Source organism: Corvus brachyrhynchos, unplaced genomic scaffold (genome assembly GCF_000691975.1).
Source record: "Corvus brachyrhynchos isolate BGI_N302 unplaced genomic scaffold, ASM69197v1 scaffold80, whole genome shotgun sequence".
Taxonomy (NCBI): Eukaryota; Metazoa; Chordata; class Aves; order Passeriformes; family Corvidae; genus Corvus; species Corvus brachyrhynchos.
Genome location: NW_008236769.1, coordinates 14940525 through 14957733, shown reverse-complemented (window position 1 = coordinate 14957733; position 17209 = coordinate 14940525). Strand labels below are relative to the sequence as shown.

Genomic DNA, 17209 nt, shown 5'->3' with positions numbered 1-17209 from the left:
CAAAAGCCACACGAAGAGGAAGGTCTCAACCTGGCTAAATCTAGCACAGCCTACAACAGATCAGGTCTGGTCTGGTGTCCCCAGAAGTCACAAACACATGGAACAAGCACCTTCACCTTCATGGAGAGCAGCAAATCCAGATACTTCCCTTTTGTTCTGCTCCCCCGTCCTTGTCATCAGCTACTTCATGGGAAGGTTGGTCAGGCCACTGCAGGACCACTGGGCAGGGCTGGGCTCTGTGGTCCTGGAGCAGGAAATGGTGGCTTTTTAGCCCCAGGTGACAAACTTCTCCCTCTAGCAGTCTCCTGGGGCTATTCCCTCAGTTCCAGTGATGTTCGCCCGCCTCCCCTGGGGACACACGCACAAAAGCACAAAGCAAAGCTCTGTTGCAGCTCTTGCTGAATTCTGCATCATAGAGCCACAGAATGCTTTGGGTTGGAACATTTAAAGGTCCTCTAGCCTAACTTCCCTGTCATGAGCAGGGACAACCTAGACCAGGTTTCTCAGAGCCCGGTCCTGTAGGAATATATGTCAAAGCCTTAAGAAATGCTGAGTTGACAAATTACAGCTTTTTACTCCCTTTTATTGGATGCCATCAGCTAATTTTCAGTGGTCAGACAGGTCATCTGCAGTCTGGAAATCCCAGAGGTGGCCACAGCAGCTTCACAAACACATCTGTTGGAATTATTTGCACTAAAATTTTTTTCAGGCACTGTGGGATTGATGAAGAGTAGAAGTTCTCTGGAGTCCACCATTTCCCTGGAGGCTTAACAACCCCAGAATAAAATATGAATATAGGTTTATGCCATGGCAGGATTTGTCTTTCACCTAAAGAAAAAAAGAATTTTGCTTAAATTTGTTGTTAACCTGAAGCCAGCTTTGTCCTTGCAAAAGTAACTGACAACAATAAAAGTACCCAGAGTCTTTCTAAAGTGTTTTATTTGAGGTTTTTCATTTTGCAGAAATCTTGCTGACGCAGCAATGTCAGTGTGCAAAGTTCTGCAGGACCAAGTTAATGTTCTACTGAAATCCTTTGCTTCAGGACTAGTTCTTGAATGTCTACAAAATGCATACAAATGTCTAAACTAAATCCACGGGGGCTAATCCTCATTTCACATCCTTGCAGGTAAAGTTGGAGCAGCAGCAGTGAAGGCACTGCAACGGCAGCACTCGAGACCTTGTCAGCTCTGTGAGATCCCTCTGGCTATTTATCCTTAAAAGCACACAGTCAGCTTCGACTAAGTATACTTATTCCTACATTTTTAGTACTATTTAGTATGTATTTTTCATTGGCCAGAGAAGCTGTGGCTGCCCCATCCTTGGAATTGTTCAAGTACAAGGCTCTGACCAGCCTGGTCTAGTGGAAGGTGTCGCTGCCCATGGCAGGGGTTAGAACAGGATGGTCCCTAAGGTCCCTTCCAACCCAAACCATTCCACGATTCCGTGATTTTTCCGTGCACTGTAACAGCCACAAACACCACTAGATGTCACAACTGCTTCACTGTTTGACTGCTCGTTCCTCAACGGCCTTGGCTGAAGAAGGGCTTTTGCAGGTTTAACTGAGGAGCAAAATACAAAGACAATTAAGCAAAACCAAGATATTGTCCTCAGGAAGTGCAGGGTGCTTTAGGACACACCTTTCTTGGGGAAAAAAAGTCATGTGTTTCTCAAATCCCCTGGGTTTGGGCACAACAAAACCTCTGCACTTTGCTCAATATGAAGGAAATTCATGTGCAGGACCATCCTGACCCTTTGAAACTACAGCAAAAAACTGTGGAGAAGAAGTTTGATGTGGGACACAAACAACTGTGCTGAAGGCAGGAAAACAAAGTGACTACAGGATATTATTTTTGCTTTTATTCTGATAATTTGGTGCTGGAAGTGACTTTCTTGCACTTTCCCTAGTTATAGCATATGGAATTTGTGTTAACACTGTGGTTACTGATGCTTGGTGGTCCTGGAACACACAAGCACCCACCCACCTCCCCCTGCTGAAACAGTGAAGAAATAGCAATAACATCAACTGAACTTAATTAGGCCAAACTCGAGGTGTTTTCTGTTGAAGGAGCTAATTTTAGATGCCAAACTGCCACAGGGGCTGGCTGTATCTCTGCCCTATTTTAGCAGCTCGTGGCAGAGAGGCAAATGATTGGAAGGTGCTTCAGTTGCTTCAGCCCATGTGAAGGTCAGGGAAGAATATTCTTCCTCTGTTCCCAAGGCAATCCGATTTCTGTCTCCGCTGGTGCCATCCACAGGAACCTGCTCCTCCTCAGGACTTGGCACTGAGGTCACCACAAAAGAGAAATACACCATTTTCGGAGGGAGGTTCAAACTAATTATCTCCCATGGGCTTTTAGAGAGTTTCTCTACCTGCCCTAAACACACTGTAGTCAGTGCACCAGCCTGTGCTGTCATTGTGTGAAAATAATAGCAAAGCTGAAGATCATTCATTCATTTATTCACTCTTTCATGACCAGTAATTGCTCCTGTGGATTCCTTTTTCACTCCAGTGACAAAAATTATTGCAAACAAAACCAAAACTGAATTCCTGTGAAATTGCTGTTACAGCATTCCCTGAAGATGAAAAAATATAAAATAAAAAAAGAGCAAACTAAAACAAATAAAAATGTACAAAGAAAAAGAAAGCAAAAGTGATTGTCAGAACAACAGCACCTTACAAAAAGCAGTGAACATCTTGGTGGGGATGTTCTCACTGTGCTGAATTGTGAAACAACTTCTTTGTGAGGGGAAGAGAAAGGGCAGACACTGATCTCTGCTCTGTGCCCCGGAACAGGACCTGAGGGAATGGCCTGAAGTTGTGTCAGGGAAGGTTTAGGTTGGATAATAGAAAAAAGGTCCTCCCCCAGAGGGTGGCTGAGCACTGAAAAGGCTCCCCAGGGCAGTGGTCACAGCACCAGCCTGACAGAGCTCAAGGGGTGTTTGGACAATGCTCTCAGGCACAGGGTGTGACTCTGGGGGATGGTGCTGTGCAGGGCCAGGAGTTGGACTCGATGGTCCTTGTGAGTCCCTTCCAACTCAGGATAGTCTGTGATTCTGTGAAGAACATGGTTTAACTTCATCCCTAAAATGGACACAAAATGGGAAAGTCCAGGAACTTCAGCTAAATTAATTCATATCCCAACTGTCCTTTTCTAAAAGTTGAGTGCATTTAATGGGAAAACAAATTTAAAATCCCACAGAAAATAAATGGCACTTTTACCTTGAGTGAGCTTTGAATCAGACCTGCAGTGGGTACCAGAGGAAACCCACTGGAGGTGCTTCCACCTCTCTGGGAGATGTCCCATCGTACGGCATTGGAAGCAGAGGCAGGAGCCTGCTTTTCCTGAGCAAGGGGCATTTTTCGGCTCAGTGGGGCTTCTGCTTGGTTACACCACTTCAGTGGGTACCACAGAGGAGTGTTAGCTGTCTGTTCTCACACTCCACTGAAACACCCAGGCACATTTACCCTCAAACTGAAATATTTGCAGTGTTTAAATTCACTGGGATTATTCACAGGTTTAGAATGAGACAAGCCCAGGTCCTGAAGGAAGCCACAGCGAAGCAGCACACGTCATACACCTGTGTGTGACAAAATGTGATTTTGATTGGATTTACTTGTGCAGGACAAGAAATATTTGAAAGGTGAATTTTTAAATGGCTGATTCTGGCTGTGCTTCCTGCACATTGGGGTGGGCTGCAGAGGAGGGGGTGGACCCCAGAGGAGGGGGTGGACCATGGCTTAGGACACCATGGATCATGGGGGAGTAGGTAACCCACATCTCTCCACTGTGAACAGGAACCCAGAGTGGAACAAAGGTGTCTGAACTGCCTCAGGCTTGGGCAGAGGGTTCCCACCCTGTCTACATTCACCTAATTTGCATGACTTGCCCATCACAAGATTATTTATTACAGTGGCTTTAGTCAAATTCCTCTTCCGCACTTTAAAGCAATGCTTTGTCTGTCTGACTTCAGATGCAGCCTAAAACCAACTGAGGCCAATGAGTCTGCTCAAGCTGACAGGCTTTGCTAAATGAGCATCTCTGTTGGACTCAGTGGTGCTTTCTTTCGAGATAATACCAAATCACAGTTCACCCAAGCCTGGTACCAACACCCTTCATGACTGGAGGGAAAGGAAACCTGGCCCATAATTTGCCTGGAAAGAGGGAAGGAAAGGGGGAAGGGAAATACTTTTCCCCCTCCTATCCTAACTACGTAGCCCAGCTTTCTCTAAATGAATCTAACAAATCCTAGATGAAAGCATTAATAATTGTAGCTATAGATACAGCCCCTCCTCTGCCCCATGTCAGCCTGGGAAGCGCCCTGTGAGACCCAGGGAGGCTTCCTCCCTTTAGTGAACTTCCCAAGCTGTGCCAATTGGACCAGCCCATCCTCAGGGCTTGGAGCTGTATCAGAGATGCCCCAGGTGAGCATCCTCAAGACACCAAAGGTTCCTTGTGTGTTTTGCCTTGACTGCTTGGACTGGCCTTCCCAGGCATTGCATATGTTTGTCCGGAGAGTCCTTGCCTGTTTCCAGAAAAACAGGATGGTTTCAAAACATCTGTTCATCAGCAGGGGTGACAACTACTATTGCCAGGTGAAAACTGAGAGCCCTCATCTCTTTTGTCTTCTTGGAACAGTATTGCAAAACTAACAGCGCCATGGCTGGTCAGGTTTTGTGATGACCCAGAAATTCTCTGTAGCAACCTGGCTGCTGGCACCTGAGTGTGTTAAATCAGAGCTTTGTGGGTGATGAAGACAAGGACAGGGCTGATACTGGATCTAGGGGGTGATTGGCTGTCTGGCAAGCAGCCCCATCCCCAGCACAGCCACTTTCACTGTCCCTCTGATGGGACAAACACAAACAATACAAATTTGAGTGTGTTGGCTTCGTCTCACTCTTCAAAAATCACCTGCTGTGTTTCTGCAGTGACCTGGCTGGTTCCCAGAAAGCATCTCCCGCTCCCACACAGGTTCCATGGAATTTTTCAGCACATGAATCTCCATATCCTCCCGCGCTCACACCTCGGCATAGAACAACCCAGTGAATGTGTCACGTCAGGGATCTTTCTGTGAAACACCTTGATTTTTAAAACTGCATTTCACTCAAACTTTTGAAACAGCTTTCCTCTCCATCTGTGAATCCATCTGCAGTTGACAGTGATTTCTGGTTCATCAGCTCCACCCACCTCACGGGAGCTGTTCCTGCTTGGTGTGGAGGTGAGGAACCCTCACCGTGGGTTGGCACCCTCTGATCAGTGGAAGCCTTTTACTAGATCACGTTTTCCTAGCAAGTAAGCAACAGCTTGAGCCAACATGAGGTACTCTGTGTACTGGAGTAGATCTGAAAAAATCTCTCTGCATCCTCCATTGAATATTCTGAATTCAGGAAAATTTTGTAGCCATCCTTTCCACTTCTACACATCCCTCCTAGAATTGCATTTTCTGCTTAAGCAGTGCAACACTTCATGCTAAGTGTTTTTATAGTTCTCTGGTGTTGAGACTTGTAGGCAGGAGGGGATGTGGGTTGCCTTTTTCTGGGGTAGGCACTCCCAGGAGGTGAGGGGTCCTGCCTAAAATAGATGGGGTGAATCCATTTGGCTGTTTCCATAGGGCTCCAGGCTTGTCCAAGCTCATGTAGCTTTTGAGTGGGAAGTTACATGAGACAAATCCTACTACTGATGTGGGAAAACTAGGAATAAGTGGTTCCTGGTCCTGCTCTATCCAACTGTTTGATCAGCAAGATGGGTGCAGAGATGGATCAATAGACAAATAAACAAATTATAGCAGACAGTATTTGACCGTGCTTGGCCAGCCATCTGGCTAAGTAGCAATATTGATCCTATAAATAATGATATCCCTGAAATACCCCACTTACTCCTCAAGCAGTAAATACAGGCCTTAGGGCACGAATTTCTCACTGAATTTTTCTTGGGGAAGGCAGCCATCCACCACAGAGTAACAGCAGCATGTGGATTCTCTCTCTCACATTGGTTTTATCATACCTATTTCTCTTAAATGAGTCAAATGAAGACTAGAAAGGCATCAGGATTCTTTTAGTAAATAGTCAGTTTGGAATTCTGAGTATTATTTAATCCAGAAATGTTTGAGTTTTCTAAGCATTCATTGACCAAACAAAGCTTATTTTTCCCTTTATAACCAAGATGTTCCCTACCTGGATGATTGAAATAAGCTACAAGAGCTCATATTAAGCACTTAGTGACTGCACCAGTTTTAGGCAGCCGAGTGTAGGAGCTGAATTAAAACACAGAACACCTGTAGAAATGATCCCCCCCATGTGAGATGCCCCCATCAAGGCTGGGAGAGAAATAAAGGCCCAAGGCCAAGTCATTCCTGATCCAGAGGGATCCAGAAGTCCAGAGCGAGGGTCTCTGTGGGGCTGTGGGCACCAGGGCTGTGTGGGAGGGGTGGGATGGACCAGCCAGGGGCTGTCCTGTGCTGGGCACAGCCAGTCCCAGGTGGGTCCATGGTTGTTGGGTCCATGGTGTCCCTCCTTTGTGACAGAGGCACATTCCCGGGCTCCTTGTGACACAGGGGCTGCACTGTGCCCAGAGGCCACTGTGACCTCTGGGGGGGTTTTTGGGGCACGGAGGCCTGGGGTACCACTGCCCAAGAGCACCTCTCTCAGGAGGCAGCAGCTACCTGAGAACCTCTGCAGGAGAACATGACAGAGACACCCAAGGGGGAGAAGGTGAATCCCAAATCCTTGCCCACCCAGGGGCTGATGAGCCTGAGGAGGCAAAGGATGAGGGATGTGGCAAGAAAGAGAGGCTGGTGATGGGACAAGGCTGGGCTTAACCTATGCCAAGACAGCCCCCTCCACCCCATGCCTCCTCTGTCCCACAGATGGACCTCAAGCAGCTGCAGGAGGATGACAGGCCGTCACAGAACGAGAAGCCCTGCCCAGATGCTTCTCCTGAGGCGCAAGAGGCAAAGGCAGAAGCATCTGGCGAGCAGGTGCCCTCAGCAGGGGCAGAGAGCCACATCCCAGCCCTGCAGAGCCCCTGCTCTCCCCCAGGCCCCTCACCCCCCCAGGAGGCAGCCCAGACCCTCAGCGGGCAGCAGTCAGTGCTGGCAGCACCAGAGTCCGGGGAGGGGGCCCAGGCCAACGAGGAGGAGGAGAGGAAAGTCTGCAGTCCCCATCACCTGGGCCAAGGGCAAAACTCCATGGAACAAGAGCTTTCCCAAGGTGAAGTCAACAGACTCCAGAAGCTGTCCCAAGGGGAAAACAACAGCGACAAAGCATCGTTGCATGAAAACTGGGGACGCATCACCATCCGAACTATCTGGGTCAACCCCCAGTACCCAGAGCTCCTTCAGGACCCTCTCCAGGAGGAGGCAAAGGCAGCAAGTCCTTCTGCCTCGGATGAGCAGGTGCCAGCAGCAGGGGCACAGAGCCCTGCCCGGGACAGCCCCTGCTGCTCTCCCTGTTCCTCACAGGCCCAGCTGGCAGCCCAGACCCTCAGTGATGCGCAGGGTGCCCACAGGCAGCCCCCCAGCCCCAGGCGGGCTCTGTGGGCTCTGTGCACCCTGCTCTGGTGCTCCTGCATGGAGGTGCAGCTGGATGATTAGCACCCGCTGCCAGACTCTAATTCAGATCAGCTCAGTTGTTGTCAATATATATTTTTATACTTGCAAAGAGCTCTGGAGAATCGTCATTGTCCCTTGTTACTGCCCAGAGACTCAAAGCAACCAACAGCTTTCCTGTGGGAGGACATGCCAATAAAAGATGCTGATTTTCCAGCCGTGCTCAGTGGTCCACCTCGGGAGCCAGACGGGTGCCAGCAGCACCAGAGATTTGAAAATCAATGGTTTCATGCCCTTGTGGTCAAGACAGCCACCAATCACCACCTTACCCACAAGAGCCTCTCTGGGAACAAGCAGCAGAACACAGAGAGCGCCCGTCCACATCAGCTCCCCGAGGCCCTCTGCCAAGAAGTTGTCATCCAGGTGTCTTGGGAACCTCCTGGACCTGTCTTTTCCAGCTGTGGGGTGTTCCCAATTAACATCTGGCCAGTGGAATTGTCCCACAAGGATAAGGGGGGTTGGGTCAAGGGTGTCCTGAGGGTCCTTAAAGAATAACTCCTATGTGCCATGTCCTGGCTGGGTCCCACGATGCCAATGAACAATGTCCTCTGACTGGTGTCCAGAATTCTGAGCATTTGAAGTGAAGAAATGTCACTTTCAGATAAAGAAAACGAGCCTGGATGAAATATTCCCTGCTGACCTGGCACATGGGAGAGGTTACCAACTTTACTTTCTGTTCACTGTCTCTAGAACATCCATGATTTTTAAGGCTCAGGTATTAGATTTACTCCAGGGGAAAAAATCCCAGCTATGTAACCAGATGGGTTTTCCTCCTCTCAACTCGACACAGGCCAGCCTCAGCTGTGAAGAGGGAACATGGAACTGCAGCTGCCTGCCTGGGAGCTTAAAAACATGTCCATCTGATTTTCAGGAAAAAAATATCCTACATTTTTATCTTTTATACAGGACCCAAAACTGATTTAGTTGAAAAGCAGAAAAGGCAAGAAATTGCCCAGGCAGGATGGATTAAAAAATACTGAACCTCTGAGTAGTTTTGATGTGATTGTGAGTGACACATGTGGCAAAACCTTGCTGTTACCTCCAGCTGTACAACCCAGTGAGCAGAAAAGATTTTTCTAATGATTCTACTGCTGAGGGTGTTCAATCTGCTAAAAGTTTCTTGCTGACTTGCTTTGAAAGTGACAAAAAGCTCTTTTTATCACTCGCTGGTGCTGAGGCAATGGTGTTGATGAGGCAGAGCATCCCAGGTACTGGAAATTAAGGTCATTGGTTATTTGTGGGCATCAGAGATATGAGTTACGGCAAAGCAACTCCTTGAGCAGCTTCCAAAGATCAGATGAGGGAGCAGTAACGGCCTTGGGCTACTGGGGAGCCTCTGGAAGGAGGCTGGAAAAGGCTGTTGATAGCCAGGGCTAGTCACGGCAGCAAATCCACAGGAAAAACATAGAGCCCGAGCAAAAACACTCAGCACAGCCCCAAAGCCCCAGCCAGGGTCAGCAGGTATTGCTTCAGCTCTCAAATAAGGATGAAAGAAACATTTCATAAATGATAAACCACAGCTCACAGCTGACCTGCAGAGAAACCTGCAAATACTCTGTCAGAACAGTGGTGGTCTGTGGCAAAGAGGCTGAGTTTTCCCAAGGTGCTCATATACAGCAGATCAGACCCTGAAAGCCATCTCAGTAAACAGAAACTGGGACTATCTGCTTGCTCTTCAATTAGACAAGATTTTGGCACATTACTTATGAGCTGTACTTACGCATTTGACTCTTCACTGATGTGGTCCAGCTCTCACTAAGTTTTGTATAAAAGTAAAGGAAAGAATGCTAATCTCCTCTTCTAATACTCTTTTAAGGGTTAAAGGAAGGCAGGACTGTCTTTTCCTTTCCAGCAATAAATTAAGATAGTAATAAAAGCATCCCAGTGTACCATCTAGATTTACAGCAGGGTTTTTCAATTTCATTTGCCATTGCCAAATACATTACATTGGGATTAAACTGTACAGGTTATTAAATACTGATTACAAGAAGACAGTGTGCTGTGGCAGGCAAATAACTTGCAAGTTACTGAAATTAAGGCTTTGAAAATATTTTAAGGGAATTAATGTTTAATTAGAGGTTTTGATCTATAAGGAATTCTAGCAATAGCTTCAGTAAGAGATTACACAAACCTGTGAGACATTTATAAGTAGAAAGGATACTTGATGTAGTATTTTCTTTAATTAATCCTGCACTGAAAGACCACCACGAGGGAATTTAGAGTTTGGTGCACAATAAAAAAGATCATTCCAGTTAGCAGGCACTTCAGCTTCTTTGGGCCTTTTTTTGCATGATCAAATTCATGTGCATGTATTTTTAACAGTATGGCATGAGATGAACTTTGAATTTAGTGTGATAAAAAATATTTCTAATTCAATATCCCTGAGTGAACTTGAATATTGAATATTGAATCTTGGGAGGTTTACAGATCTGAGGTATTTGGCTCAATAGCCGCTTTTGTTCTTCTGCTGAATTTCATCTTTCTGTTACTGACTTCCAGAAACAACATAAATCAGCAGAAGCATTTTGCTTTCCAGCATGATTGATGGTTTTATCTTTCACTCACACATTCTCGTACAAAGTCTCCTCTTTTCACTAAAAAAATAGTTTATGTAATTTCCTGTAGTCAAACCAAGCCACTGCTCCTTTACTGTTTTGCTCACTACATTTACTCTCAATGATCTGACATGATTTTCACAAGACTAGAAGTGTCATTAAGGAAGTGTAAGAGGTGTTTGTATTGGTAGGTGTAAAAATACAAACTGAAAAGTCTCATGCGCTGAAAAAAACCCCCCTGGTCTCAGCTACCAGAGTTATGGAGTTACAGGGATGATAAAACTCCTGTTAAAGTTACTGGAAGGGGAAATGAATAAACTTCACAAGTGCTCGGTACAAAAACCTGGCAGTTTTAGGTCTTTAAGTTCATCTTCAGTCTGAAATGCATCACCTTTCTGCTGATGTACTGAGTGAAATAAAACTGCAAAGACATTTTTTGAGGATTCAAAAGGCTGGATAAATTTGAAAAATCACTTTGAAAATTAGGACATCTTTCCTTTTCCTCCATTCCTGGTGCAGCTGGACCAAAGACACTGTCATTACACAATTTTTTGTTAAATCCACACAGATAAAAAATTAATCTGGCTTTATGTTTAAAAGATATTAATACATATTACAGCTTACTAATATTCCTCACAGCTAATTTTTATCACTGGTGGTGCTATGCTGATTTTTTCCTCATCACTTTAGCTGTAATAGTTTGGTTTAATACCCAGAGCACACATCTTCTATGCTGCCTGCTTAATTATTTTCACCTCTTTTTATGTCACATTTCTCAGATCAGTAATTATGTCAGAACATAAATCCCATCCTACACTGACTATAATAACTTGACAGATAGCAATATTTTCTATATAACATGGAACAAGGTGAGTTGGTTTAACAAAACACAATTTCTTTCTAGTTAGTTTAATTAATTCATCTTAATTATTTAACCTATTAACCACAGGTTAATTAAATTGAATCTGATGCACTCTCTTACTATATTTATATTGCTTTTTTTTTTTCTGAATGGGACTAGTGTTTTATTACCTCTGTTGCTCATTAATTTTAGCGCTGCTGTTGCTCTTTCATGAAACGTTTGTTTCCTCCAGGGCCAAGTTAATCCATAATTCAGTGCTAATGGTAAATCTCTGTGCATTACCCACTCTGCACAACCTGAAAGGCAACGTGGTGGGGCTGGACCACAGCAGGTAACAGAACCCACTGCAGGAATACACCCTAAATTACACAACCAGCCTGCCTTGGGTGTAAAAGGACACCTCCTTCCACCTGCTTTTGATAGCATTTTTTTCCCAATGCCATTTCTAAAAATATATCCCTGCTTTTCTTCCCAAGGTGGAAGGGAGAAGCATGGAATAGACCTGGCAGCCCCCTCTCTAAAGGCTTCCAAAGGATCTTTAAAGAGCCCTTTGAACAGTGAAACCAGCCAAGGTGGTAAAATCAAGTTCAACAAACAAGCCCAGGAGCTCTTGGGAGCTGCTTCTACCCCAGGAAGTGACAGGGAGCTGCAATGCCTGCCCTCAGCTGGAGATCTACCATGGCATGATCATCTATAAACTGTTACCTCTCCAAAAATACATGTAATAATGGTGATAGCCTAGAAAAGCAAGGACCAGGGATTAGAAATACCCCTGCTGCCTGTACACTTCACTTTCTTCAAACAAGCTCGTGACAAGGCAGCTGAGCATCAGTGTAAGCGGGCAGTGTTGGTGGCAGGGCAGGGCCAGGGCACAAAGCCACCCCAGGAGGGGATGGACTCCCTGCACCACACCTGAACGTGCTGGCAGATGAAGATGAGGGTGGTCATGACAGATGAGGGAGCCTGGCAGCCTCCAAGGGAAAGGACATGACCATTCCTAGGAGCCCCTTAAGTCAAACCCCGTCTACTGGCTCAGCAAATGTGAGCTGGGGGAGCTTGCACAAGGGTTCAGACACCACATTTTCTCCAGCATTTCAGGGATTTTAATTCCACACAGACATTTTAATTCCAGCTGTGTGGTACAGTGCACACTGTGCCCAAGACCCACTCAAAGTCCCAGCCCAGCAGGGGAATCTGCTGCAAAAGCCCCCATGAGATCAACCTGCACCCCAAGTACCCAGAGCAGCTCCGGAATCAGACCTGCCCATCTTCAGGCTTAGACCTAAGGAGCCCCTGCTAAGCACAGAGCTGAATGAGATCACAGCTGGTCCAGGGCCAGAAAGTAATGGTGCAGTAATGGGTTTATTGGCTTTTTGAGAAGGAGCTGTTTGATTTCAGACAGAGGAGAGTCAACAGAAGCACTCGCTCCCGCTAATCTCATTTCCAGCAGCACGCTGAGTGAGAAGGCACTTGGGCACAAAGCTGTGCTTGATTGCTCTCTGTTTATCCAGGATTACATTAGGAGCCCAAAAGCATCTGAAAACAGCCCCTGGCCAGGGCTAGGGCTTTGCAAATGGCTTCTGCAACACCAGGCTTGCGGGAAAAGAAATCCCAGTGTTTCCAGCAAGCTGCTGGCGGTTTGCTCAGTACAAGAGCTGGATTTAGATGCACAGGTTTTAGACGTGCAAATTGAAGACAGTGTCTGTTGAGGAAAGCACTGCAGATAAGTGTTGACCAGACAATCTGGTTAATTTTAAATAAGCAAAAAGAAATCAAATGCAGAAAGGTGGATTTGGCCTGAGTGAGGGATTTTTGCAAGAGGGAAATTAGCAGAAGTTGGTCTGACCATGATCTGCCCCATTATCCACAAAATAAGTTACTTTGAGAACAAAATTACCACCAAGTCTGGTATAACAGCTCTTTATTTCAGTGTCTAAAACACAAGGAGAGGGCTTGCATTTCGACATCAGAACCATGCAAAGCACCTATACACCAAAAATGAGATGTTAAACGAGTGTCTCTCTCCTGCTACACGTGAAAAATTTAGGCAGGAAGACTCCATTTTCCTGTGCGTTCTGCTCTATCCTTCCACAAATCAACCAGCCGTGAGGGGCGATAATTAACCTTCATTCCAAATCAGATCATTTGCCACTGAACACTATTCCATACTGCCCTAAGCTGCTAAAATATGCTCCTGTAAACTTCATCAAGCACCCAGTTCTGCTCTTGGTCTACAAGGACAAAGTCCCAAACATCTCCAGCTACAGGATAGACTTTAATCAGAGGTACTGAATTAACTGAGAGCAGAGTTTGGCTCAAAGGATTAATGTCTCCTCCATACAGAAGCCCAGAAAAGGCCCTTATTAGTGTCCCAGAGAGGGGGATGTAGAGACCACCCTAGGCTCAGAGAATTGTCATGTGCACAGAGGACAACCAGACATCCTGAACTATTAAAAAACAGTGGTATAGAAAAATAAAAGGCATAAAATACTGAACCAAAAAGGTTCCAAATAAGGCATCAGCAGGTCCCAACTGGATGTGCTCCTGTGACATATATCACCCTCCCAGCCAGGACAGTTAGGAATGATGCATTAGGATTGTATTTCTGACCTCCATCGTTAAGCACTATGAGCAACCAGAAGGGTTCAAGTTCTCTTCAAGAAAAAGAAAAAAACCTTCCAAACACAAAACCAGGGAGTACTGTTTTTGGTAAGTATTTCTTAGAAAACAAAATAAAAACGTTAAAGCAATTCATTGAAACGACTCATTAAAAAAAGACAACATTCCTGTAAAGTAAAAATATATATATAGAAATAGAATCTATTTTTTTTTGTTTGTTTGTTCATTTGTTTGTTTTTGTTTTTTGTTTTTTTAAAAAAAGACATTCAGTATCACGTCAGCGGATTCAGATGGGCTTTCCCGCGGGTCTCCTGCGACAGCCGCTGCTCCTTAAGGCAAAACGTCAGGTTGGCACCATCACAACAGCTGAGTCCCCGTGGCAGGGCCCTGTCAGCAGGGCTGCTTCTCCCGCACGCTGACGGAGCCTTCCTCCATCCCAAAATACACCACCTCAGCCATGTCGACGAACAGCCCCGTCTCCACCACGCCTGCGGAACGAGAGGTCACTGGTTACTGCCAGAGCCACCCCTGCGCTCGTGTCCTCTGCTCTGCCTGTGGTTTTGCTCAATAAAAACCACCAGTGCCTCCATCAGAGGTTTGGAGAAGTGTCCAACCTGTATCAGCCAAACTCGGAGCTTCTGGGAAGTCTTTGCCATGCAGCCACTCCCAGCAAAAACTCTCCAGAGACTGAGAAACAACTCCCAAAGCTCCCGCGACATTCATGCTGCCCCAGCCACCACTATTGCACCAACACAATCATGAGAAAAGCATTTTCTACCATCTGATGACCCATGGGAGCAGGAGGAAGCTACAGACACCCACAGGATTAGGGACTACTTCCTTTGCCTTTAAACTCATCTAAAAGACTATCCTGTAAGAGATCACCTGGATAACACTTGTTCAAATGTTAAGATTCAGCAGCTCTGGTACTGCCTCTGCAATTTGTAGCCCTTTTGCATATGTACTTTTGGCTGCATTTAATTATGGGGTGCTCCTAACTTCACAGTGATCACTGAGACACAGCCAGAGGCCAGGAAGGCGGATAGAAATGGAGGACAAGGGCTACCACAAGCACAAGGTGGCCAAAACCCTTCTACTGGTACTGCATTTAGGCTTTAACAGCCTCACATTTAGGCTCATCCACTTCTGGGTGGGGAAGAAGCTCTTCTTCCCTTAGCAGATCCATTTCTGAGCAGCAAACAGTGCTGGGACCACGCCCACAGGATGGAACAGGTCCCATCATTTACCATTCCTTTCTAAACCAAAAACAATGCAGGGAAGAAGTTCCTGCTGTGCAGAGTAACCAGGCACTGTCTGCCTCTTGCACAGAAGCAGCTCCAATAATAGAGACATTTGTACAGCCAAGGGCAGCAAGTGGATTAGGATATGGAGCACTGCACCAGGGGCAGCCCAGACCAGCAGTGGTCACCAGAGATCCCTTGCAACCCCAACAATTCTGTGATTCTGTGATAAGAACTACGGAGGGAAGCAAAACCACTGACCAGAAACAACTAGAAGTTACTGGTGACTCTTCACCCAGCCTCTGCCTGGTCTGGTGTTTCAGTTGTGGAGCCAGGACAATATATGGCTGCTTTGTGGGGACACTGGGGTTTGTGCAACAAGATCCCAACCTGTTCCTGCATGTTCTGGCAACACATGAGCAGTCAGTGAAGGCAGCTGTGTTATGGACTCCAGGGGCAGGCTTTGCCAAGACAACCAGAGAGACATCCAGATGCTGCTTCCCTGAAGTTCAGAGAGATCCAGTGACCCTGGGCAGACCTGGATGGTCCAGAGGCAGCTCTGGCCTGGGCAGCAGGTCTCATGCAAGGCAGGCGTCCTAACTCATTCAGCAGTGTCCTTGCAGAGAGGCTGCTTTGTTTGCAAACAGAGCACTCAGCACTGCTACTCGAGCCCAGCAAGAGCTTGGGTACTTTATCCTCACAGCAAGGTGAACGTGGAGGGCCTCCCAATGGGAATGGAATGCAGGGCTGTAAGCACCTTCTGGAAAATACCACAGCACAGTGCAAACCCTCCCTCCACCAGTGTTTCCACTAAAAGTCACTCTATAAATGAGCACAAGGAGAGTAAGGAAGAGGACAGGACTGTTGTGTCTAATGGGAAGCAGTGTCAACATCAACCAGGATCACCCCAGGTTTTCACCACCATATGAAAAAGCCACATGGGCACAGTTGTACCAATTGAGCTGACTTATCTTTTGAGTAGAAACAAATGTAGGGACCTGCAGGAGGAGAGCAAATACACACACACTACATTTCCTCATATCTAGGGGAGAGCTGCCACAGTCCAGGTCACTTGTCACACACCAAGCCTTAGCCAGCTTTTGTGGTTTTTAAAAAATCACAGACATCACCTGGTATCATTTTTATAGCGCTGTTCACTTCACGCCACTCATGAACCTTGTCAAACTTCCAGTCCAGGATGAAGTTCCCATTGTCTGTCACCACAGGGCCCTGGAAGCAAACCCAGTTGTCATGACATAAGCCCCATGTCTCCTGATCCCAGCCAGGGATTGTCACAGCCCTCACTGGGACCAGCTGTCCCTGCTGCAGTGGTTTAGAGTCATCCTTCAAGTAAATTGGGGCAGTCCCCACAATAAACCTGTCAGTGAAACCATCATCCCTACCTCGGGCCCTGTTTGGCAGCACAGACTGCCCCGCAGCCCCCCAACAGCCCCAAGAGCAGCAGGCAATCCCTCTGCTCCCTGCTCCGCCCGCAGCCCCCCAACAGCCCCAAGAGCAGCAGGTCAGACCCAGGCTGGCAATCCCTCTGCTCCCTGCTCCAGGATGTTTCTTCAGGGGTCATGGCCAGAGAGGCTTTCAATGAGCAGCAGCCTGAACCCCTAAATACCCAACTGAGTAACTGTAGTAAGGAGGAGTTACACAAGATGCCACTCATGGGAGTGAAAGCCCAGATTTCACTAGATGAAGGGCCAGACCTCTGGTGCTCCCTTTGCCCACGTTCAGACGGCTCCTCAGGGGAAGCAGGGCTGCCAGGGACACTCACTGCTTTGTTAACAGCCATCCGCAGCTCCACGACACCGCCGAATTTTTTGGTCAGGGCTCTGGTGACAGGGACATAAGCCATGGGGATGACCTCGATGGGAACCCCCTTCTTCCACTGCTCCCCAAGGTTGTCAGATTTTTTCCTGAGGGCACAGTTTGAGGTGGGATTAGTGTTGGACATTACACTGCTGACACCACTGACGTCACCCCAGGCCCTTTGAAAACCCCTCAGGCACAAGGCTCAGGAGGACACAGGGTCAGTCCATGTGTGCCCATTGCAGCAAGAGCCATACACGATGCTCTATCCAGTCACAAGCCCTGTTTTGACATGTTTTGGACAAGCAGAACAAGAGTTGTTTTTTCCACAGCCCCATGGCTGGAAAATTTATCCCATGCTGACACTCACTGAGCTCAAAGAGCAGAACTGCCACTGCCCCACAAGCTCTGCTGACTCCCAAGCAGGCCTGCTGAGTTAAAAATTAAGCAAAAAAGATAAATTGAATTGCTGGAGTACTGGGAGCCAGGCTCATTTCCACCCATTCCTG

The 17209-nt window shown here is 46.8% G+C and overlaps 1 protein-coding gene and 1 long non-coding RNA gene across 2 annotated transcripts in view; one reads left to right on the top strand and one right to left on the bottom strand.

The window, feature by feature from the left end:
• The first annotated feature begins 2810 nt into the window (after positions 1-2810).
• On the top strand, positions 2811-13003 carry LOC108445092. The gene is made up of 2 exons (XR_001859842.1): positions 2811-6709; positions 6865-13003. It is a non-coding gene; the product is annotated as an uncharacterized LOC108445092 (long non-coding RNA).
• The window catches only part of RPIA (ribose 5-phosphate isomerase A), a 13186-nt gene continuing 8903 nt past the window's right edge, over positions 12927-17209 (bottom strand). The window contains 3 exon segments of the mRNA XM_008645116.2: positions 12927-14129; positions 16013-16112; positions 16666-16807. Of these exon segments, the coding sequence (XP_008643338.2) occupies positions 14032-14129; positions 16013-16112; positions 16666-16807 (340 nt within the window). The 3' untranslated portion in view covers positions 12927-14031.